This window comes from Symphalangus syndactylus, chromosome 9 (assembly GCF_028878055.3).
Source record: "Symphalangus syndactylus isolate Jambi chromosome 9, NHGRI_mSymSyn1-v2.1_pri, whole genome shotgun sequence".
NCBI lineage: Eukaryota > Metazoa > Chordata > Mammalia > Primates > Hylobatidae > Symphalangus > Symphalangus syndactylus.
Window position 1 is genome coordinate 111,856,720 of NC_072431.2, and position 26,034 is coordinate 111,882,753.

The 26,034-nt window shown below is 40.8% G+C and overlaps 1 protein-coding gene across 1 annotated transcript in view; it reads left to right on the forward strand.

Moving 5' to 3' along the window:
* Positions 1 to 13,664, forward strand: part of TAF1L (TATA-box binding protein associated factor 1 like) — a 110,892-nt gene extending 97,228 nt beyond the window's left edge. Inside the window, 3 exon segments of the mRNA XM_055294005.2 lie at positions 7,098 to 12,179; positions 12,267 to 12,486; positions 12,488 to 13,664. Of these exon segments, the coding sequence (XP_055149980.1) occupies positions 7,098 to 12,179; positions 12,267 to 12,486; positions 12,488 to 12,872 (5,687 nt within the window). The 3' untranslated portion in view covers positions 12,873 to 13,664.
* Positions 13,665 to 26,034: the final 12,370 nt, after the last annotated feature.

The window sequence follows — 26,034 nt, forward strand, 5'->3', positions numbered from 1 at the left end:
TAGATTTACTTTTCTAAAATTTGGCCTCACTATTGCTCAATCCATGGCTTTACTTGCACTTTCAGCAACTGTTGGTTGTTCTCCCCTCCCCTCCCCTTCTGTCCCTTCCCCTCCCCTCCTGTACTCTCCCCTCCCCTCTCCTCCCCTCCCATTCCCTTCCCTTTCTTTTCTTTGAGATGGAGTCTCGCACTGTCACCCAGGCTGGAGTGCAGTGGCACGATCTCGGCTACCTGAAAGCTCTGCCTCCTGGGTTCACATCATTCTCCTGCCTCAGCCTCCTGAGTAGCGGGGACTACAGGTGCCCGCCACCATGCCTGGCTAATTTTTTTGTATTTTTAGTAGAGACGGGGTTTCACTGTAGCCAGGATGGTCTCGATCTCTTAACCTCGTGATCTGCCCGCCTTGGCCTCCCAAAGTGCTGGGATTACAGGTGTGAGCCACTGCCCCTGGCCAGACCACGCTTCATTTTTTAATCACTTTCTTCACTTGGCTTGAAGCATCACTTTCTCTTCATTCTCCTTCTATGCCACTGGCTGTTCAGGTCCTTCTTATCTACTGATTGCTGAATATTAGAACACTGCAGAGTTTAGCCCTAAAATCTTTTTATTTCTTTGTCTTTACTTACTCCTTAGGTAACACCATTCACAGTCCCTAAGCTTTGAAAGCATTTATACACCAATGAACCTCAAAGTGATAATTCTAGCCCTGACCTATTTCCTAACTTGTAGACTTGTACTCGGCCTCTACTGAAATCTCCACTTGAAATCTATCTAATAGGGAATCTTAAAATTAACCTGTCCAAAATCAAACTCCTGACTCTCCACTAACATCCCCCATGTCTCTGCTGTTGTCTTCTCTTTACACAGTCTTCTACATCTCAGAAATGGTTTCTCTGTCCTTCTAGTTGCCCAGGCTAAAACCTTATCTCCTGTCTTTCTCTGACACCACATACCCAATTCATCAGTAAATCCTGTTGACTTTACCTTCAAAATACTATGTATTAAAAATCTGAACACTTTCACCACCTCTATTGCTACTATCTTGGTCCATGCTTCCATCATATCTCACTCTCTCACCAGAATTATTTTAATAACTTCCCAGCTGGACCCACTTCTTCCTTTACCTCATTACAGTCAGTTTTCAACATAGAGGCCAGAGTTATCTATTTCAAATGCAGGTAAGATCAAGTAATTCTTTTGCTCAAAACTTTTAATGGCTCCTTCTTTCACTCACAGTAAAATTCTGAAACAGTAATGACCTGCAAGGCCCTATATAATTTTGCCCTCAGCTACCCCCTCACCTCATCATTTTATCTCTTGCCACCTACCCCGTTGCACACACACCGCCCCCAAAGTTACATAGAACAATTACCTCTCTCACTTTTCATAGCTATTCACTCAAATGTCATAATTTCAGAAGGATCTTCCCTGACAACTTTTTCCCACACCCCTGGCATTCCTATCTCCCTTATTCTGCCTTAGTTTTCACAATAGCACTTATCACCACCTGACATAGTATGCATTTACTTGTTTATTTATTTTTGGTCTCCCCCATTAAGATATTAGCCCATATTCCAGATTCCAGGGCTAGCAGAGCAGTTGATTTCAATCAAATCTCCCACTTGAAGACAATTTTAAAAGTGGAAGAAAACACACACGCAGACACACACATTCTTACAAACATTAGAATCTAACAAGATAGTAAGGAATTAAGACAACAATTGGAGCTCAAAGAGGTGAAACAGCATCTCTTTGGAAAGGAGGATTTGCTGATAGTTAAAAGGAAGTTGAGGCAGAGCTTCACTGAGATCTTGGGAAATCACCCACTGTATATCCTGGAACCACAAGGGCTGCCATTTTGGCTTTGAGGCTTTTTGGCAATGGACTGGAAGCAGCAGACACACAGCTAAGCTTTTGATTACTCAGATGCATGCAGGTTTAGGAACTGGTGTTCATCTCCCTCAAAGACAGAGGCCCTAACATAGTATCTTTTGCTCTGGCTTGAGACAAAGACTGCAACCTGGAAGCATGGGGTATGGATTTTACTCTAGCCTGCCAAACTCCAGACTGCTAATATACTCAGGTGTCTTAAAGGTGAAAAAAAGTGAAATCCTTTGTGAAGGAAAAAAACACCATCCTGGGTCTCAAACTATCAATACATATAATTTTAATTTTTTTACCAAGCTATGAAAGACTATAATGCAAAATGAGACTCAAGACAAATCAAGCCAGAACTAAGGAAAACAGTGGACAACAAAAACAAGAGCTACAAGAGTCCAAATACCAGAATTATCAGACAGATGTTGTAAAACAACAGCACTAATATGCTCATGGATATAAATGCTTTGTTTAAAAATATCAGTGCAGTCATAGAAACCATAAGAGGTGACCTTGTAAAACTAAAAAAGAACCAACTAGAAATTATAAAATTGAAAAATACAATAGGTAAAATGAAGAACTGAATGGATGGGTTTAACAGAGGATTACATACAATTGAAGAAAAAAATTGTGAACTGGACGCTGGGTCAGAGAAAAACATACAGAATGAAACCTAAAGAAAATTTTTAAAAGGGAAAATACAGAATATTGACTAAGAAACATAGAGGATAAAGTAAGGTCTAACATTCACATAATTAGAGTATAAAAAAGAAAAAGATAAAATGGAGCAGGGGCAATATTTTAAAAGATAATGTCAAAGAATTTCAGAGAACTAATGAAAGACATTCAATTTTACTATTTAATAAGCCTAAAGGGTCAAATGGAGCTAAAAGACTAAAAAGAGAAATTTGCCTCCAGGCCAGGCACGGTGGCTCATGCCTGTAATCCCTGCACTTTGGGAGGCCGAGGTGGACAGAGTACTTGAGGTCAGGAGTTCGAGACCAGCCTGGCATGGTGGCGCATGCCTGTGGTCCCAGCTACTAGGGAGGCTGAGGCAGGAGAATTGCTTGAATCCCATGGGTGAAGGTTGCAGTGAGCCAAGATTGTACCACTGCACTCCAGCCTGGGCGACAGAGTGAGACTCTGTCTAAAAAAAAAAAAAAGAAAAAGAAAGAAAAGAAATCTGCCTCCAGAAACATGTAGTGAAACTGTAGAAAATGAAATGCAAGGAGAAAATCTTAAATATAACAAAAGGAAAAGGACAGATTACCAACAAAAAAGCACCAATCTGATCAACAGCTGATGTGAAAAGCCAGTACAAGTGAAAACCAGAGGTCAATGGAAAGATAACTTCTTGATATTGAAAGAAATAAAAAACTACCAACATAGACTTCTTTGTCCAGAGAACAAATATTTTAATAAGAAAAGTAAAATATACAGTGTTATGAAAAAATAAGTGGTGAACTGGCAAAATATTTTCAATTTATATTACAGAAAGGGTAAATATCCCTAACATATTAAAATTTTATTTAAAAAGAGGAGAAAGGACTAACAACCTTAGAAAAATGAATAAGAGATATGAACAAATACACAGGAAAAATAAATGCAAATGCCCCTTGGTTGAAAAGATACTCCATGTCATCCATGATAAGATAAGTGCAAATTAAAACTACAGCGAGATACTGTCTTATACCTATGAGATCAAAAATTCAAAAATTTGACAACATGCTATGTTGTTGAGGCTTTGGGGAAACTGTCCCTCTCATTCATTGCTGTTGGGAATGAAAAATGGTTCAACAACTAAGGAATAGAATTTGGCAAATACTGATGAAATAATATCTGCATTTACTCTTTGACCCACTAATCCCTCTTGCAGGAATCTATCCCAAAGATGTTCTGGCCAAAAAAAAAAAAAAAAAAAGGATGCATACATAAGACTTCTCACTGCAGCACTGTGTGAAATAGCAAAGCCTGGAAACAACTCAAATACCTGTCAATGGGTGGCTGGTATACTCACCCAAGTGATAACTCTACAGTTATCAAAAATAAGAAGGAATCTCTATAAACTACTATGGAGTAATCTCCAAGATATATTTTTAAGCAAGAAAAGCAAGGTGGAAAAGTATATACTATTGGTTATCTAAAAGGAAGAGATAAAAACATGCATACACAATTGATAGTATTTAAAAATAGAATGATAAATAATAAAACTTTAAATATGATTACTTATAGAGGATTACATAGACAACCACCCAAGATAATCTGCAATCAAATTGTGAAAATCATTAAGACAGCTGACTAGACTAGGGTTACTAGATGTAAGACAATTATAATTAAAAAGCAGTTGAATTCCTATATTAACAAGAAATCAAGGATATGTATACACACCTACATACACACATTTTAAATTAAAATTTAATAGCCACATAAGACTCAAACATTTAGGAATAAATCAACAAAAGATGTTTAAGATATCTAAGCAGAAAAAGTATTAAATTTTATTGAAAAATATTTAAAGAAAGCTTAAATAAATAAAGAGCTACCACGTTCATTATGTTCATGGATAAGAAAACTCATGTAACAAAAATATCAGGTCTCCCCAAATTAATTTATGGATATAATACAATTCTAATATAAACCCCTCAGATTTTTAAAGTGGGAATTAACAAGGTGATTCTAAAATTTATATGCAAGGGCAAAAGATAAAAAAAAAATCTAATATAGTTTTGGAAAAAAATCAAGGTTGGGGCAGGGCTCATTTTTGTCAACTGTCTAGATTTATTATAAAGCTATAGGAATTGAGCTATAGACATTAAGTGTAGTGAGTCTCCAGGGTAAACAAATAGACCAATGGCACAGAACAGAAATTCAGAGAGATATTAATAATACATTTTTCTATGGTAATCTGATATATGACAAAGATCCATCACAGATTAATGGGTATCTATGGTGCTGTAACAACTGATTATCAGAGAGAGAAGGACAGACAGACAGACACACACATACACACATAAACTAGATTTATATCAAACACATAAATTACAGATAGATTAAAGAACTAAACAAAAAAAGAAGTGAAACATTAAAACTTTTAGAATGTTAAGAAAATATCTTTATGACTTTTAGTAGGAAAAGCTTTTTTAGAAAAAAAAAAAAAGCATAGGTTAGGCGTGGTGGCTCACACCTGTAATCCCAGCACATTGGGAGGCCAAGTGGGTCAGATCACCTGAAGTCAGGAGTTTGAAACCAGCCTGGCAACATGGCGAAACCCTATCTCTACTAAAAATACAAAAAATAGCCGGGCGTGGTGGCCTGTGCCTGTAGTCCCAGCTACTTGGGGAGGCTGAGGCAGAATAATCACTTGAACCCGGAGACAGAGGTTGCAGTGAGCCGAGATCACGCCACTGCACTCCAGCCTGGGCGACAGAGCAAGACTCTGTCTCAAAAAAAAAAAAAAAGAAAAAAAAAGCATAAAGGAAAAATTTGGTAAGAGAAGACTGAAATTTTAAAATACATATTAATCAAAGACACCATTAAAATGGATTAAAAGACATGTCACAGACTAGGGAAGTTATTTGCAAGCAAATCCATAATATATGAAGAACTCTTATACATCAATGAAAAGACAGATAACCTAAAAATACTATAAAAATTAGATTAAAATATATGAAAAGGCAATTGACAGAAGAGGAAAAACAGTTAGTCAATAAGTGTATGAAAAGTTAGCCTTCACTAGGAATCGGAGAAATACAAATTAAAACCACAATATCATTATACATTTATTAGAAATGAACAAAAATTAACAAATGACAATGCTAAGTGTTAGAATGGATGTGGGGAGGTGAGAACTTTTATATACTGCTGTTAGGTATGTAAAATGGTACAACTACTTTGGAGAACAATTTAGTAATAGCAAGTGTAGTTGAAAAAGCATATATTGTAAAATCTAGTAATTCCACTCCTAGATGTATACCCTGAAGAATGTGTCCTACATATGCTCAAGGAATCATATACATTATTTATAAAAGGAACAATTTGGAAACAATTTAAATGAACAAACATAGGAACATAGATAAATTGTAGCATAATCATACTGTAGAACACTATAGAGCTATAAAAATAGAATTGAATGCATCAACATAGTTGAATATCATAAACATAAATTTTATCCAGAAAACATTATGGCTAAGAGTGCATACAGTAAGGTCAGGTGTGGTGGCTCTCGACTGTAATCCCAGCACTTTGGGAGGCCAAAGTGGGACGACTGCTTGAGGCCAGGAGGAGTTTAAGACCAGCTTGGCTAACATAGTGAGATCCTATCTCTTAAAAAAAAGGAAGGGAAAAAAAAAACGAGTACACACAGTATGATGCCTTTTATACAAAATTGTAAAGCATGACAATACTATAGATTATTTGGAGAAGCATACATATGCAGTTCATGTATAAAGAGATTTATGGAGGCTGGGTGCAGTGGCTCACGCCTGTAATCCCAGCACTTTGGGAGACAGAGACAGGCTGACCATCTGAGGTCAGGAGTTTGAGACTAGCCTGGCCAATATGGTGAAATCTTGTCTCCACTAAAAATACAAAAAATTAGCCAGGCATGGTGGCTCATGCCTGTAATCCCAACTACTATAGAGGCTGAAGCAGGAGAATCTCTTGAACTCCTGAGGCGGAGGTTTCAGTGAGCTGAGATCGCGCCACTGCACTCCAGCCTGGGGCGACACAGCAAGACTTTGTCTCAAAAACCAGCAAACAGGCTGGGCGCAGTGGCTCACGCCTGTAATCCGAGAATTTTAGGAGGCCGAGGTGGGCAGATCACGAGGTCAGGAGATCCAGAGGCTAACATGGTGAAACCCCATCTCTACTAAAAAAAAAAAAAAAAAAAAAAAAAATTAGCCAGGCGTGGTGGCGAGCGCCTGTAGTCCCAGCTACTCAGGAGGCTGAGGCAGGAGACTGGCGTGAACCCAGGAGGCGGAGCTTGCAGTGAGCCGAGATTGCGCCACGGCACTCCAGCCTGGGTGACTGTGCGAGACTCCGTCTCAAAAAAAAAAAATATTTTCTGGGTTTTTCCCCCGCCCCTTCGCCCCCTCCCCCCCGCCTTTATTCAGCTTCCGGTAGACGCTGGTAGGGTAAGGGAGCTCAGTAGGTCACTTCCTGGCGACTGTTTGTTTTATTTCCGGTTTATGGAATCCGGCTGCGATTTGCTGCTGAGGGCAGCAGCTACCGTCATTGCCGCCATCATGTCAGACACCGACAGCGAGGAAGATTCAGCTGGAGGCGGCCCATTTTCTTTAGCGGGTATCCTTTTCGGCAACATCAATGGAGCGGGGCAGCTGGAGGGGGAAAGCGTCTTGGATGATGCGTGTAAGAAGCACTTGGCAGGCTTGGGGGCTTTGGGGCTGGGCAGCCTGATCACTGAACTCACGGCAAATGAAGAATTGACCCGGACTGGCGGTGCCTTGGTAAATGATGAAGGGTGGATTAGGATTACAGAAGATGCTGTGGACTATTCAGACATCAATGAGGTGGCAGAAGATGAAAGCCGAAGACACCAGCAGACGATGGGGAGCTTGCAGCCGCTTTGCCACTCAGATTATGATGAAGATGACTATGATGCTGATTGTGAAGACATTGATTGCAAGTTGATGCCTCCTCCACCTCCACCCCCGGGACCAATGAAGAAGGATAAGGACCAAGATGCTATTACCTGTGTGTCTGAAAATAGAGAAGGCATCATCTTGCCCTCCATCATTGCCCCTTCCTTTCTGGCCTCAGAGAAAGTGGAATTCAGTAGTTACTCTGATTCAGAATCTGAGATGGGACCTCAGGAAGCAACACAGGCAGAATCTGAGGATGGAAAGCTGACCCTTCCATTGGCTGGGATTACGCAGCATGATGCCACCAAGCTGTTGCCAAGTGTCACAGAACTTTTTCCAGAATTTCGACCTGGAAAGGTGTTACGCTTCCTACATCTTTTTGGACCAGGGAAGAATGTCCCTTCTGTTTGGCGGAGTGCTCGGAGAAAGAGGAAGAAGCATCGTGAGCTGATACAGGAAGAGCAGATCCAGGAGCTGGAATGCTCGGTAGAATCAGAAGTCAGCCAGAAGTCTTTGTGGAACTATGACTACGCTCCACCACCACCTCCAGAGCAGTGTCTCTCTGATGATGAAATCACGATGATGGTTTCTGCGAAGTCCAAATTTTCCCAATCAACTGGAGATGTAGATAAAGTGACAGATACCAAACCAAGAGTGGCTGAGTGGCGTTATGGGCCTGCCCGACTGTGGTATGATATGCTGGGTGTCTCCGAAGATGGCAGTGGGTTTGACTATGGCTTCAAACTGAGAAAGACACAACATGAACCTGTGATAAAATCTAGAATGACAGAGGAATTTAGGAAACTTGAAGAAAGCAATGGCACTGATCTTCTGGCTGACGAAAACTTCCTGATGGTGACCCAGCTGCATTGGGAGGATTCTATCATCTGGGATGGGGAGGATGTCAAACACAAAGGGACAAAACCTCAGCATGCAAGCCTGGCAGGCTGGCTTCCTTCTAGCATGACTAGGAATGCAGTGGCTTACAATGTTCAGCAAGGTTTTGCAGCTACTCTGGATGATGACAAACCTTGGTACTCCATTTTTCCCATTGACAATGAGGATCTGGTGTATGGACGCTGGGAGGACAACATCATTTGGGATGCTCAGGCCATGCCCCGGCTGTTGGAACCTCCTGTTTTGGCACTTGATCCCAATGATGAGAACCTCATTTTGGAAATTCCTGATGAGAAGAAAGAGGCTACCTCTAACTCCCCCTCCAAGGAGAGTAAGAAGGAATCATCTCTGAAGAAGAGTCGAATTCTCTTGAGCAAAACAGGTGTCATCAGGGAGGAACCACAGCAGAACATGTCTCAGCCAGAAGTGAAAGATCCATGGAATCTCTCCAATGATGAGTATTATTTCCCCAACCAACAGCGTCTTCGAGGCACCTTTGGAGGGAATATTATCCAGCATTCGATTCCTGCTGTGGAATTATGGCAGCCCTTCTTTCCCACCCACATGGGGCCCATCAAAATCCGGCAGTTCCATCGGCCACCTCTGAAAAAGTACTCATTTGGTGCACTCTCTCAGCCAGGTCCCCATTCAGTCAAACCTTTGCTAAAGCACATTAAAAAAAAGGCCAAGATGAGAGAGCAAGAGAGGCAAGCCTCAGGTGGTGGAGAGTTATTTTTTATGCGCACACCTCAGGATCTCACAGGCAAAGATGGAGATCTTATTCTTGCAGAATATAGTGAGGAAAATGCACCCTTAATGATGCAGATTGGCATGGCAACCAAGATAAATAACTATTACAAACGGAAACCTGGAAAAGATCCTGGAGCACCAGATTGTAAATATGGGGAAACTGTTTACTGCCATACATCTCCTTTCTTGGGCTCTCTCCATCCTGGCCAATTACTGCAGGCATTTGAGAACAACCTTTTTCGTGCTCCGATTTATCTTCATAAGATGCCAGAAACTGATTTCCTGATCATTCGGACAAGACAGGGTTACTATATTCGGGAATTAGTGGATATTTTTGTGGTTGGCCAGCAGTGTCCCTTGTTTGAAGTTCCTGGGCCTAACTCCAGAAGGGCCAATATGCATATTCGAGACTTTCTACAGGTTTTCATTTACCGCCTTTTCTGGAAGAGTAAAGATCGGCCACGGAGGATACGAATGGAAGATATAAAAAAAGCCTTTCCTTCCCATTCAGAAAGCAGCATCCGGAAGAGGCTAAAGCTCTGTGCTGACTTCAAACGCAAAGGGATGGATGCAAACTGGTGGGTGCTTAAGTCTGATTTTCGTTTACCAACTGAAGAAGAGATAAGAGCTAAGGTGTCACCAGAGCAGTGCTGTGCTTATTATAGCATGATAGCTGCAGAGCAACGACTGAAGGATGCTGGCTATGGTGAGAAATCCTTTTTTGCCCCAGAAGAAGAAAAAGAGGAAGATTTCCAGATGAAGATTGATGAAGTTCACACTGCTCCTTGGAACACCACAAGGGCCTTCATTGCTGCCATGAAGGGCAAGTGTCTCCTAGAGTTGACTGGGGTGGCAGATCCCACAGGGTGTGGTGAAGGATTCTCCTATGTGAAGATTCCAAATAAACCAACACAGCAGAAGGATGATAAAGAGCCGCAGGCAGTGAAGAAGACAGTGACAGGAACAGATGCAGACCTTCGTCGCCTTTCCCTGAAAAATGCCAAGCAACTTCTACGTAAATTTGGTGTGCCTGAGGAAGAGATTAAAAAGCTGTCCCGCTGGGAAGTGATTGATGTGGTGCGCACAATGTCAACAGAACAGGCTCGTTCTGGAGAGGGGCCTATGAGTAAATTTGCTCGTGGATCAAGGTTTTCTGTGGCTGAGCATCAAAAGCGTTACAAAGAGGAATGTCAGCGCATCTTTGACCTGCAGAACAAGGTTCTGTCATCAACTGAAGTCTTAACAACTGACACAGACAGCAGCTCAGCTGAAGATAGTGACATTGAAGAAATGAGAAAGAACATTGAGAACATGTTGCAGAACAAGAAAACCAGCTCTCAGCTGTCACGTGAATGCGAGGAGCAGGAGCGGAAGGAACTACAGCGAATGCTACTGGCAGCAGGCTCAGCAGCATCAGGAAACAATCACAGAGATGATAACACAGCTTCCAAGACTAGCCTTAACTCTTCTGCCACTGGACACTGTCTCAAGATTTATCGCACATTTCGAGATGAAGAGGGGAAAGAGTATGTTCGCTGTGAGACAGTCCGAAAACCAGCTGTCATTGATGCCTATGTGCACATACGGACTACAAAAGATGAGAAATTCTTTCAAAAATTTGCCCTTTTTGATGAAAAACATCGGGAAGAGATGCGAAAAGAACGGCGGAGGATTCAAGAGCAACTGAGGCGGCTTAAGCGGAACGAGGAAAAGGAGAAACTTAAGGGTCCTCCTGAGAAGAAGCCCAAGAAAATGAAGGAGCGTCCTCACCTAAAACTGAAATGTGGGGCATGTGGTGCCATTGGACACATGAGGACTAACAAATTCTGCCCCCTCTATTATCAAACAAATGTGCCACCTTCCAAACCTGTTGCCATGACAGAAGAGCAGGAGGAGGAGTTGGAAAAGAGAGTCATTCGTAATGATAATGAAGAACTTATCAAGGTTGAAGGGACCAAAATTGTCTTGGGGAAACAGCTAATTGAGAATGCGGATGAGGTTCGCAGAAAATCTCTGGTTCTCAGGTTTCCTAAACAGCAGCTTCCTCCAAAGAAGAAACGGCGAATTGAAACCACTGTTCACTGTGACTATTTGAATACACCTCATAAGTCCATCCACCGACGCCGCACAGACCCTATGGTGACGCTATCATCCATCTTGGAGTCTATCATCAATGACATGAGAGATCTTCCAAATACATACCCTTTCCACACTCCAGTCAATGCAAAGGTTGTAAAGGACTACTACAAAATCATCACTCGGCCAATGGACCTACAAACACTCCGTGAAAATGTGCGTAAACGCCTCTACCCGTCTCGGGAAGAGTTCAGAGAGCATCTGGAGCTAATTGTGAAAAACAGTGCAACCTACAATGGGCCAAAACACTCGTTGACTCAGATCTCTCAATCCATGCTGGATCTCTGTGATGAAAAACTCAAAGAGAAAGAAGACAAATTAGCTCGCTTAGAGAAAGCTATCAACCCCTTGCTGGATGATGATGACCAAGTGGCATTTTCTTTCATTCTGGACAACATCGTCACTGAGAAAATGATGGCAGTTCCAGATTCTTGGCCATTTCATCACCCAGTTAATAAGAAGTTTGTTCCAGATTATTACAAAGTGATTGTCAATCCAGTGGATTTAGAGACCATACGTAAGAACATCTCCAAGCACAAGTATCAGAGTCGGAAGAGTTTTCTAGGTGATGTAAACCTTATTCTGGCCAACAGTGTTAAGTATAATGGACCTGACAGTCAGTATACTAAGACTGCTCAGGAGATTGTGAACGTCTGTTACCAGACAATGACTGAGTATGATGAGCATTTGACTCAACTTGAGAAGGATATTTGTACAGCTAAAGAAGCAGCTTTGGAGGAAGCAGAATTAGAAAGCCTGGACCCAATGACCCCAGGGCCCTACACACCTCAGCTTCCTGATATGTATGATACCATCATATCCCTCAGTACGTCTCGAGATGCCTCTGTATTTCAAGATGAGAGCAATATGTCTGTCTTGGATAGTCCCACTGCCACGCCAGAAAAGCAGATGTGCCAGGGCCGAGGTAGGCTGGGTGAGGAAGACTCTGATGTGGATATGGAAGGGTATGATGATGAGGAGGAGGATGGGAAACCTAAGCCTCCAGCCCCACAGTGGGGAGATGGTGATCTTGCAGATGAAGAGGAAGGAACTGTACAACAACCTGAAGCCAGTGTCCTGTATGAGGATTTGCTTATGTCTGAAGGAGAAGATGATGAGGAAGATGCTGGGAGTGATGAAGGAGACAATCCTTTCTCTGCTATCCAGCTGAGTGAAAGTGGAAGTGACTCTGATGTGGGATATGGTGGAATAAGACCCAAACAACCGGATGGGCATGGAAAATGAAGAAAGCATGATGGCCTATGAGGGAGACGGTGGGGAGGCTTCCCATGATTTGGAGGATAGCAACATCAGTTATGGGAGCTGTGAGGAGCCTGATCCCAAGTTGAACACCCAAGACACAATCTTCAGCAGCATCGGAAATTTCCAGCTGGGCGTGGTCACACCTGTAATCTCAGCACTCTGGGAGGCCAAGGCGGGCGGATCACCTGAGGTCAGAAGTTCGAGACCAGCTTGGCCAACATGCCGAAACTTCATCTCTACGGAACATACAAAAATTAGCCAGGCATGGTGGTGCATGCCTGTAATCCCAGCTACTCGGGAGGCTGAGGCAGGAGAATTGCTTGCACCCGGGAGGCAGAGGTTGCAGTGAGTGGAGACCACGCCACTGCACTCCAGCCTGGGCGAAAGAGTGAGACTCCATCTCAAAAAAAAACAAGAAAATTTCCAAGCATGGTATCATCTCACTTTTCTAATTTACAGGCTGAAACAGATGCGAGCCCTCCTGCTGGGACAGAGAATTGGGTTCTAGTGGACTCTGCTACACTTAAACCTGTGTGACAAACCGCCCATTATTTTATTATTTATTTAATTATGCAATGCCTAGTTCCTACACGGATTTGAGGCAAATTACCGTAAATTTTGAAACAGCCTATATGTCAGAAATGATAATGTTGCCATCTAAATGTTTTATGTCCCTCCCCACCAGGAGAAATGGTAGGAAAATGGTAAGTTTCTTAGGGCAAAGACTGTGTCTTGTGTTTCTTTTCATGCTTAGGATATGGTTCTGTGCATAGTAGGTACTCAGCAAATGTTCCTAGAATCATAAAACCCTCAACAGATATGTTACTGAGCATCTCCTTTTCATGATGAGTACTCTATCAGATCCTTGGGATGCAAAGGTAAATAAGACAAATCCCTTTTCCCCAAAGAGCTCACCATCGAGTTGGGGGAGGAGAAGTGGAATTCAAAACATGTTAATAAATCATTATAGTACTGTGAGATAAGTGCAATTAAGAAGCTAGCTGTAAAGTATAGGGGAAATAGAGGAGTAATCATATCTGAAAAGTCAAGGAAGTCTTCCTAGAGATAATTTTTAAGCTGATTGTTTTAGAATTAGTAGAAGTTTGCCAGATGGAGAAGTCCAGTCAAAGTGTAACATGAATGGGAAAGGCCACAGTCTAGAAATGGCAGTGTGTTTGTAGTTTGTTTGTTTGTAACTGCCTTGTTCCAGGAAGGATTTAAGATGGTTTATATTCCAGTCCTTTAACGCTGGAATAGCTAGAGATGAGACTGAAAGATGGGCAGGAAGTATATCATCACAAGCTTTGCATTTGATGTTAATGTGTATGATTTTTATATTATGGGAAATAAGCTCTTAGAGGAGTGATGTAATCAGGCTTGTGTTTTAGAAATCTGTGTAATGTATGAATGAAGAAAGAAATTGAAGAATCGTATATAACAGATGTATGTGATTCCATTTTTGTAAAACACAGAACCATGTGTGTTTATTTGTATGTGTTTTTATATATACTCTATATACTCTTGCATGCAAAGGTAAAAGTCTGAAAGGATATATGCTAACTGTTCACAATGATAACCCCCCAGGAATGGGATTGGAGGGGAGAGGGCTTCTGTGTTTGTTATGTATGCTGGGTGGGATATTGTGCTTTTATTTCTGTATCATTTGAATTTTTTTACAAGTATGTATTATTTTTGTAACACATTTTTTATTCCAAAAAAAAGAGGGAGATGGAAATTCATAAATGTGTGTAAACAGGGAATCTTCACTGTATTGATAATGTTTTATTTCTTAAGCTGGGTAGTGGGTACCTGGATTTTCATTATATTTTTCTCGATTTCTTTTAGCATGTCTCAATATTTCATAATAAATACTTTGTAATAAGTTTCATATGTACATAATATTAAATAAATTCTAGAAGTATATATACCAAAATATTCATTGTGTTTATCTCTGAATAGTAGAAATGTATCTTTATTTTCTTTGTTTTGCATGCTTACATTTTCTAATTTGTATTACTTTTATTTTAAAAACATCTTAAAACAGAAGAATGCCACAAAGACACAGAGCTTCTATAAGATCTTTCACATGTTACCCTTGCTGGTACATAAGACACCCCCAAACTAATGTTCTAACAGCCAGTCAATATTTTATCCCTTCTCTCTTATGCTGCCATTTTGGTCTGTTTAGGTTTAATGATATCTGTTTTAGGTGGTACCTAGCCATCTCTTGGCATAAAAAATCTGCTCAATGATTGCTTGTTAAATCTTGAATGAATGAATTATAATAAGCATGCAGATGACTCAGCATTGACTCACCTAAAGGTAATGTCTACAGTCTTTACACAGTCTTCTACACCTCCAGTGATGTAGAACTCAGCCTTGACTTGTCTGTTCATTTCAAATCCTTTCTCAAACTCTCCGTACAAGAAGACACTATTGCTTCCTTCTCCAAACGAAACCTGCTTTCTCTTACTTCTAGCCCTTTGTCCATGTACTTCCTTATTCCTAGAATGAATGCAACCTTTGTTTGTCTGCCTGGTAAATACCTATTAATCTCTCATATTACAGTTTAAACATTTCTCCCCCTGTGAAGCATTCCTGGCTCTCTCCCTTCACTCATTAATTCACTCAACAATTACTGTGGTAGGCTAAATAATGGTCCCCAAGAATCATCAGTTCCTAATATCCAGAAGTTGTGAATATGTTGCTTTACATGGTCAAAAGGACTTTGCAAATGTGACTGAGTTGAGGATCTTGAGATGAGGGGAAAGAGAGACAGAGTAAGAGTAAGACAGAAGGTGATGTGAAGACGCAGAGAGATTTGAAGATGCTACACTACTGGGTTTGAAGGCAGAGAAAGAGAAAGGAATGCAGCTCTGGTAGCTGGAAAAGGCAGGAAAGTAGATTCTCCTCTAGAGCCTCTAGAAGGAACCAACTCTGCTGACACTGTGATTTTTGCCCTGTAAGACTCATGTAGGACTTCTGATACCCAGAACTATCAGAGAATACATTTGTGTTGTTTAAAGCCACTAGCTTTGGCAGGCCAAGGAGGGCAGATCACCTGAGTTCAGGAGTTCGAGACCAGCCTGGCCAACATGGTGAAACCCCGTCTCTACTAAAAATACCAAAATTAGCTGGATGTGGTGGCACGTGCCTGTAATTCCAACTACTCGGGAGGCTGAGGTAGGAGAATCACTTGAACCAGGAGGTTGAGGTTGCAGTGAACTGAGATTGTACCACTCACTCCAGCCTGGGCAACAGAGGAAGACTCCATCTCAAAAAAAAAAAAAAAAATGAAAAAGCCACTAAGTTTATGGTCATTTGTTACAGCAGCAATAGGGAACTAATATACCCGTGTAACCACTATTTGCTAGACACAAAGCCAGGCACCAGAGGCACAGGCAAACCAGAAACACATGATCTCCACCTTAAAAGAGCTTATAATCTGTTGGGGAATATGAATATTAAACAAATAAACAGAAATTAATATTTTCATGATATTAATGTACTTAGATTGATGGTAATTTAGATTGAAGGGGATAAGAAAAGTCTGCTTGGTGACATTACGTTTAAGCAGGGACTTGACAGATGAACAGGGCTTAGCGATGTGAAGAATGGGGGAGGAGGGGTTCTCAGGAGCACGTGCTAATGCCCTGTGGCAGGATAGTGCTTGAGGTGAGGCAATGTGAGAAGAGGCTGGAGAAATGGGCAAGATCTAAATCATGACCGGCCTTATTGTCTACATTACAGAGGACAGATTTTATCTAAAGTATGATGGGGAAGACATTGAAATGGCAAATGATGTGTCATAGCTAACATTTTAAAAGATGGTTGCGACTTCTCTGTAGGGATTAGATTGAAATGGGTGACTACAGCAAAGGAAAGAGCGATAGGAGACTATACAAGAAATGATGTGGTATGGAGAGGGAGAGGTTTGGGTAGAGTCAACATTTAATTTCAAGGCAGTGCTCATAGGACTGGAGAACATGAATGTCTGGATAAAATGTTAAGGACATTTACCAAGTTTCTAATATGAGCATGTGGACAGATGTTTTGTATACTTTCCTGAAATGAGGACCCCTGAAGGAGTGCATAGGCTGGGGGCAGTGGAGATCAAATGTTTGGTTTTCAAATTGTTAAATCTGAGGTGCCTGTGGAACAACCAAGTAAAGATGTCAGGTAATAGTTAAGCATGTAGGTTTGGAGATCCAGAAAGATGTCTCAGATGGCACTTAAAGTCACAGGGGTCATAGGGGTGGACTGCAATTTCTGAAGTTGTGGAAATTACCTAGGAAGAAAAGATACTCAAGGCTGAACCTGAAAAAACTCTGACATTTAGGACTCAAGGAAGGGGAGAGGCGATAGCAAAGGGGATTGAGAAGGAATGCTCAGAGAAGTGGAGAAAACCCAGAATCCTAGAATCAGTGAAGTCCAGGGAAGAGTATAGAAGAGGGTGAGAGTGTTGAACGGCAATAAGAGGTAAAGAGGTGAGAACTGCAGAGTGTTCCAAACTTGAGCAATGATGGCACTTATAGGCAACCTTAGCAAGAGCAAATGTGGTTGGGTCATAGGAGCCAGAATGAGGAACGAAAGTATTACAAGGAAGTGGAACATTGTGCAGGTGACTTTTTTTTTTTTTTTTTAAGAAGTTTAGAATAAAAGAGGACAGACAATCAGGTGGTAGCAGATAAGGAATGTACAATCAGATAAGGGTTCTTCTTTAATAGGTGATGGAATTGCAGAGTTAAGCACAGAGGAGAAAGGAAGAGGCTGGAGTTCCAGGGGAGAAGGGGGATAGCCTTTGGGGCAAGGCTCCTAGGATGGCTGGAAGGAGTGGGATATCTCCCCTGAGAAGAGATTCGTCTTTGCTAAAAAGAGAACACTTCCCTCGGAAGGAGAGGGTACAGATGCTGGCAGGTTTGTTCTCTAGGCGGCAGGACAATGAGGATGGGAGTTCCATTCTGATGACCTCTATCTTCATCATGAAGGTCATCTCCTGAAAGTGAGATGAAACTGAAGAAGGACAATCTTAGATCTGGGGAAAGAGGGGAAGTCACTGACTAGTCATAGCGGAGCAGGAAGTGAGCAGAACAGGCCATTTTCTCTGTGATGCCCCACTTTACCTTAACAGGGACCCACCCTAGCACTGTGATACCGGTGGAGCAATTGTTTGTGTGAACCTCTTTTCTTTACTAGACTATGAACACCTTGAAGACAGAGATTTTGCCCTCCTCATCTTGCAATTTCAATATTGTTACTGGTATATAGTAAAAATAGTTATTCATTCAGTCACTCGTTCATACATCCGACGACATTTAATTATTTAATGTTGGATTTAATTATTTATTAAATTAATTAAATGTCGAATAAATGAGTGAGTGACTAAATGAAGAACTACTATAAAACAGGACTGGTATGAAAATGTCTGATTGGTCATATCCCACATATTTCTACATTGCCAGCATTCTGAGAAATAACAAAACCCCTAGAGAGTTTGCCATCAATGGGCAATGACTTTTCCAAGGACTGCAAGAAGAGCATACATTCAGTGAAGCTAGGTGAATGTGGGTCAGTGAAGTAGTTATAAGTAAGGCTTCTTTCTTCGAACAGATATATTCTTAAAAAAAACCTTGGAGAAAGCAGAATATTCTAGTTATTTCCTGCCATTTTTCCCTGGCAGAGCCAGAGCCTAGTCCTAGGGATAAAAGAAACTTCTATTAAAAATAGAGAACATTATCACCTACAATCTCATATCTTATTTTTGCAAGTTTCAGTCTTTTCTATATATATACATTTTTTATAGTAAGCATGTTATTTAAAAAACTATGTATGGTGCTATTTTTCACTTAAAATTATATCACATGAAAGCCATAGTAATCAACACAATGTGGTATTAATTAAAGGATAGACACATAGATTAATGGAACAGAAAGAGAGTACAGAAATAGACCCAGACAATGGCCAATTGATTTTCAATAAAGGCACCAAGGCAATGTGATAGGAAAAAAAAGATAGTCTTTTCAAAAAATAGTGCTGAAGTAGTTGAACGACCATATGCAATAAAAGAGAACTTCAACCATACCTCACACCATATGCAAAAATTAACTTGAAATGGATGATAAGCCTAAATTTAAAATCTAAAATTGTAAAACTAGATAAAACAAAGCAGAAAATATTTTTGACTTTGGACAGGCAAAGGTTTCTCAGGACACAAAAAGCATGAAATGTAAAAGAAAAAAATGATAAATTGGGCTTCATCAAAATTAAAAGCATCCACTCTTTAAAAGACACCATTAGGAAAATGAAAAGAAAATTCACAGACTGGGAGAAAATATTTGCAAAACTGAGAATTCTTTAAGAATTATGAATGCAAGTCCTTTATCATAAAGCCTTGATAAAGGATTTGCATCCAGAAAACTTGAATTCTCATGATCATTCAGAAACCTTGAGTAAGTCTCATAATTCAATAATAAGAAAACAGACAGCCCAATTCAAGACATGGGCAAAAGGATAGGTGTGGTGGCTCACGCCTGTAATCCCAGTGTTTTGGGAGGCTGAAGTGGGAGGATTGCTTGAGGCCAGTAGTTTGAGACCAGCCCTGGGCAACATAGTAAGACCCCATCTTTACAAAAAATACAAAAATTAGCTGGACATGGTGGTGTGCACCTGTGGTTCTAGTTACTCAGAAGGCTGAAGTCGGGGGATCATTTGAGCCCAGGAGCTCAAGGTTGCAATGAGCTATGACTGTACCACTGCACCCCATCCTGGGTGACAGGACAAGATACTCTCTCTAAATAAATAAATAAGCAAAACAAAACAAAAAAAACTGAGTAAAATATCTGAACAGGCACTTCATCAAAGGTGAATTATGAATAGCAAATAAGCATATGAAAAGATGCTCAATGTTATTAGTCATCAAGAAAATGCAAATTAAAACCACAATGACATACAGCTACCTAGCAAATTTTTAAAAAGAGAAAAGCAACTGACGATACCAAATGCTGGTGAGGGTGCAGAGCAATTGGAGCTCACATGCGTTGCTGGCGGGAATGCAAAATGATATAACTACTTTGGAAAATAGTTTGACAGGGATCATTAAAAGTTAAACTTATCACAGGACCTAGCAATCCCAATTCTAAATAGATAGTTACCCAAGAGAAATGAAGGTATATGTCTACGTAAAAAGCTGTTCACAAATGTTTGTAGTAGCTTTATTCATAATAGTAAAAATATAGGAACTGTTTATTGGTAAATGGATAAACAAATACACATTGGAATACTACTCAAGTTTCTTGGAAGATTCTTGGAAGAATCTTTTTTTTTTTTTTTTTTTGAGACAGAGTCTCACTCTGTCACCCAGGCTGGAGTGCAATGGCACAATCTTGGCTTTCTGCAACCTCCAACTCCCGGGTTCAAGCGATTCTCCTGCCTCAGCCTCCCGAGTAGCTGGGATTACAGGCGCACAGCACCATGCCTGGCTAAATTTTGTATTTTTAGTAGAGATGGGGTTCCACCATATTTGCCAAGCTGGTTTCGAACTTCTAACCTCAGGTGATCCACCCACCTCAGTCTCCCAATGTGCTGCGATTACAAGCGTGAGCCACGGTGCCTGGCCAGAAGAATGATTTTTTGAAGAGCCTGCACTGACCCATTCAGAACTGGTCTGACATTTCATCGACTGTGAGTTGCCATTGGAACATGTGGGAGCCCTGAGAGGAGGGTGATGATAAACCTCATACTCGGTGCAGGCTTCAGCCCTACCATTTCCCATTCCTCCCTACCATTTGACTTGCTTCATTCCTCATCTGACTTGGTGCTCCTTCAGTTGTTCCTGCTGTCCCCCATGGTTTGGCTTTAGGTCTCCTGTGTCATGGCCAGACAGCCAAGGACATTTCCACAGAAAGGGCATTTGCTGTGAGGCTCAGCTGCCCCACTAATTAGCCCAGTGTTTTATATCATCTAGAGATGGAAGGAGAAACAAACTTGAGACTTGAGGGCAGGACCTGTCTTAATGCCCCTTGCAGTGACCAATCATCTGCAAGCACAGAGCCTAATATATAGTAGGTTTCCAATACACGTTTGCTTTGTGTGCCGATTCAGTTTCTTTTTAAGATGTTAAATTCAGCTCTTAGTGAGTGGAATTAAAGTGTAAGCAGTGCAAACTGAAAATGCTGTAGCAGGAGACATGCATAAATCGTTGGAAGAGAAATAATAACCTTGATGTACTTAATTTAAGGATATTGGCTACGTAATATATTTTTGCTCATTTGTATATTTAGGAAATATTGATTGAATACCAACTATGTTGTAGATTCTATGTCAAATTATTTAGGTCAAAGGGATCTACACCCAAGAAAAAAATATATATTATTAATTAAAAGTTTCAAAGATATATATTGGTCTTCAAATATTTTGCTTCCCAGTGAATTTTTTTCTCTTCCTTTTTTTTTTTTCACAGTAAGAAAATAGATGTTATATACAGGTGTCCTGGAATGGTGACTGGCAGCTGTCTTTGTTGTCCCAGCATACATCATTTCAGTGAGTAGTGAAGAATGAAGTATCAGAATTCAAAGAGTTAGGGCAACATGTGTACACCATCTATCTACTCCCTTCTCTTCCACTGTGACTATCAGCTGTTTTAATATCTGTTTCGTCCAAAGGGAAGAGTTTTCCCATCTTTACTTCCTCTTTCTTAATTGGAAAGACACAATTGTTTTTGCTAATTCAAGTTTTCATTAAACAATAACTATTTTCAGAATATTAAACATACACAATTAAATTTTCTCTATTAGTCTGTAATTATCTCTAATTTCTTTCTTTCTTTCCTCCCTCTCTCCCTCCTCCTCCCACCTCTTTCTTTCCATACTTCTTTATTCTTGTGTTTTGATGATTTTGATTTTCGTTAAATTAGTTTTGGGTATTGCCATTGGTTTCATAAATTATTGGTAGTAAGAAACAGAAATAAAACATCTAATATTTGGAGACTGACTTATATATAGACAATTGAGTCATGTTCATTTTTTTTTTTTTTTGAGACGGAGTCTCGCTCTGTCGCCCAGGCTGGAGTGCAGTGGTGCAACCTCGGCTCACTGCAAGCTCCGCCTCCCGGGTTCACGCCATTCTCCTGCCTCAGCCTCTCTGAGTAGCTGGGACTACAGGCGCCCGCCACCACGCCCGGCTAATTTTTTTTTTTTGTATTTTTAGTAGAGACGGGGTTTCACCGTGGTCTCTATCTCCTGACCTCGTGATCCGCCCGCCTCGGCCTCCCAAAGTGCTGGGATTACAAGCGTGAGCCACCACGCCCGGCCTTCAACACATATTATTCATTTCCTAGGACACATGAAAAAGGAGAAACAACCCTTAATACAATTATTAAGCACAATAGAGTGAGAAACAAAGAAATCAGGAAAAAGTGAGAACAATATTTCTACAAGTACAAGAAATGGGGGAAAAGTGTTAGGACTCAAAGCCACCAAACTGTGTATTCCAATTTTCAATATACATATATGATATGCAAAGCCACATCTCCTGCCTGTGTTCTTTGTATTGACTCATTCCAACACACACTGCTACTCATACATTTTGTCACTCACACAGTTTCTATGGCCTGCTGACCACGAACACAGAGTGGCCAGTCTGTTGGCATCACTCTGGAGTGGCTGTGTAAAGGAGCTCATGCTCCACTGGGATGCCTTCTAGAAGGTCCATTTCCAGCTCTCAGTGTCTTTTATACATGCCCAGAAGTCACATGAAGACTTCTAGCTCCTCTATATCTCCCTGGCTCTCGATGTACAGTGGGAAGTGAAGATGATAACTGACGAATTTGGAACATGGCTGATCTTTGGACGAGGGTCTTTGAATCAATCAATTCTCCCTTTAGCTTGTGTGATAAGGTCTATTGACGTACATTCTGTATCAGTTGCCATACAAGAAACTTGAAATCCTCCAGTTAAGACTGTTGGTCTTGGCTTGGTGCAGTGGCTCATGCCTGTAATCCCAGCAGGTTGGGAGGCCAAGGCAGGAGGATTGCTTGAGCCCAGGAATTCAAGACTAGCCTGGGCAACATAGTGTGATCTGATCTCTACAAAAAGTAAAAAAATAAAAATAAAAAAAATAGCCTGATGTGGTGGCATGTGCCATGTGCCTGGGAGACTGATGTGAGAAGATTGCTTAAGCCCAGGAGTTTAAGGCTGCAGTGAGCCGTGATTGAGCCATTGCACTTGAGCTGGAGCAATGGGCAACACAGTGAGATCTTGTCTCAAAAAATAAATGAATAAATAAATAAAGATTGTTGGTCTTCTTGCCAATCTTTTCATTGCCCTATTGGGGCAACCCTGTCTCTCTCAGTAGTAGCTCTTTGATAGGCATCCTATATTTTTGTTTCTTTTTTATTACTGTAAATCAAGTGGTTTCAGCTGTAACTTATTTGTTCATGTTCAATACTCCTTCCAGCTTAATTTTCTAATTTTGGACTAATTTACAAAAAACCTAGCATGCTAAGGTTTAAGAAAACAGCATAGCATGGAGTAAATGTAAGCATATGCAATGAAATCCACGGCAAAGTTACCCTGGAGTGTCCTTAGGGATGGGCTGCTCTCCTGTCTAAGCCTAGCCCAGGCAGAGAAGTGGGCTGCAGTGGTGCTGGTGGTGGTGGTGCTGGTGGTGGTGGTGGTGCTGGTGGTGCTGGTGAGAGGGTGTGTGTGTGAATGTGACTTGCCATCCAGTCTTGGAAATGGGGATGTGAAATGTGGGTTCCCACATCTTCATTATTCTTTGGGCACAATCTCCTTAGATTGGGGCCAGATAAAATGGGAACCAATTAATTGAAGGATTTCTGAAAACACTGCTACTGTTCTAGAAGCTCTATCCCAGTAATACTTAAACCAGAGTGGATTATTGCTATCAGGTGGCGCCAATCTCATTTAGGACCAGATCGGATTTGGGTCTCAAAACTAGACCCCTCCCAGCTCCTGGTCTGGATCACTTCGTTAAACTGGCAATAAAGGAAACACATTTTGGGCCGATGAATTTTTATACTCAGCTAATCATGTTAAGGAGGAGTTATACTGAATGTGTTCACATGTATTACATTTCTTATTTTAAACACAAATATGATGACGTTATGGTAGAGAGGTGGTAATACATTCTGCAATGCAATACATTGCATCTTATTTTTTTCCCCCTAACTAATATGTCTTGGAGAGCTTTCCATAGTAATATACGTGGATCAGTGTAATGATCCACGTGTATTTTAATGGCTGCTTTGTATCACATTACATAAATGTAGCATAATTTACTTGACTCACCCAATGAAAGATGTTCCACACCCGCCCCCACCAGCTTTGTGGTTATTTTTGCTGTTATTACAAATAGTGTTGTAATAAGAATTCTTGAATATATATCTTTGAGACATTTGAAAGTATATCTGTAGAAAAAATGCTAGAAGTAGGTTAAAGATTATGTACTCAATGGAGAGAATAGGATTCACTACCGAGGGATGAGATTTGCAGCCACAGGAGTTGACAGGAAGGGACTCCAGCCTTAAGAAGCATTCTAGATAAAGCACAGGACAGGAAAATGGCTTTAATTAGTGTGCATTTAGCTGAACTGAATAACTTAGAAATGTTGAGAGAAGTGAGAGGAAGACCAGAAGTTATGGTATTGTCGAAATTATCTTTGTGTTTTTCACATATGAAGAGTAGAAAATATCTTTCTGGGGGGGAATAAAGAAAATTACGAGATACCCATCAACAGGGGTTTGGTTAAACCAGCTGTGGCATAGTCATGCAGGAGAGTACTATTCAGCTGTTAAAAATGAATCTACCCACAGTATATTGAGTGGAAAGGGGAGGTTATAGAACATTATGAATAGTGTAACACTGGGAGAGAGAGTTAGTTCCCTACCAAGTAGCCATTCTAGTCTTCTCCCTCAAGTTAGGGGGACCTTATTTTTAGGTGGGCACAATGTAACCCATCAGTAAGATGACATTTCCCTCCTCCTTTGCAAAGATGTGACCATATAACTAAATTCTGGCAATGAAGTATAATCAGAAGTTTCCTTGAAAAGGAGAGAATTATGCCCTTTTCCCTCTCCTCCAATCTGCTCCTTGGAATGTGGATGTAATCGCAGAAGCCCTGTCATTTTTCCCTGGTGAGAGATAAGTAAAGATTTATCTTGTTCAAGTCATAATTTAAGAGTTTCTGTTATGTACAGCCAAATGTAATCCTAACTCATATAAACTCCACTTGTGTTTAAAAGTTAAATCTGTACACATGTATGCACAGACACACACACACACACACACACACCCCACAAGGTGTATATGCTTAAAGCATACATGCATAAAATATTTGTAAGTGTATCTAACAAACTATTAAGAGTTGGGGGGTATGAGATTATAAGCAGGAAGTGGGGGGACCTTTTTATATTTTTTAAGTTTTAGCAATAAACATGTTTTCAGGAAAAATTAAGATATTTCTATTTCTATGAAGAAAACAGCTTGACTGATAATTCCTTGAAATCAAAACACTGGGCAAGTCCCTTATTTGTCTTCGTCTTCCTCAGATGAAATGCCCTCATGATCGTGTCAGCTTCCCACCTATTTTTCAACGTTCCCAAATTCATCTAGGAGCATTGGTTTACCCACCCATTCTGAATATTCCAGTTCTCTTTTAAATAGGCAGCATCCTGCTTCTAATACAAAAACAGTTTAAGAGAAAGCTGCATTTAATAATGGAATGAATAATTGATTCCAATGGATAAGAACACACATACACAGCTGCTTTGACAATAAAAAGAGGTTTTCTCTAAATAAGACTTCTTGTTATCATCAGCACTCAGTTGTTACCATGGCTACATGTTCATTTAAAAGCCAATCACAATAAGAAAATATGATCCAGTTCTCCAGATAACCGGAGTGGGTTAAAGCAAGACTTGGAGAGGAAGCTTCTTGGAGGCCCTAGAAGTCCGGGTACTTCTGGTCTGAGAATTACAATGCCTGGTCCGTGCTAGTCTCTCCTAATTGTGTTCAATTTCATGGGTAACACAAATAAATAGACATATGGAATATGGAAGTAAGGGACAGGAGGATTGATTGGCACCCCAAGAGAAACCAAATCAAGGAGCTGGGGGGAGGATGGGGAAGACATTGATTAATGATATGGTACATATTCAAAATTCAGGTAAAAAGAAAGGTCTAAGCCTGATGCAGTGGCTCATGCCTGTAATCCCAGCATTTGGGAGGCTGAGGCAGGAGGATTGCTTGAGGCCAGGAGTTCGAGACCAGCCTGGGCAACATAACAAGACCCTGTCTCAAAAAAATAAAAAAATTAGCCAGCATGGTGGCACGTGGCTGTAGTCTCAGCTGCTTGGGAGGCTGAGGCAGGAGGATCACTTGACCCTAGGAGTTGGAGACTGCAGTGAATTATGATCATGTGACTATATTCCAGCCTGGGTGACAGCAAGACCCTGTCTCAGAAAAAAAAAGAAAATAAAAAAAAAAGGAGAAAGG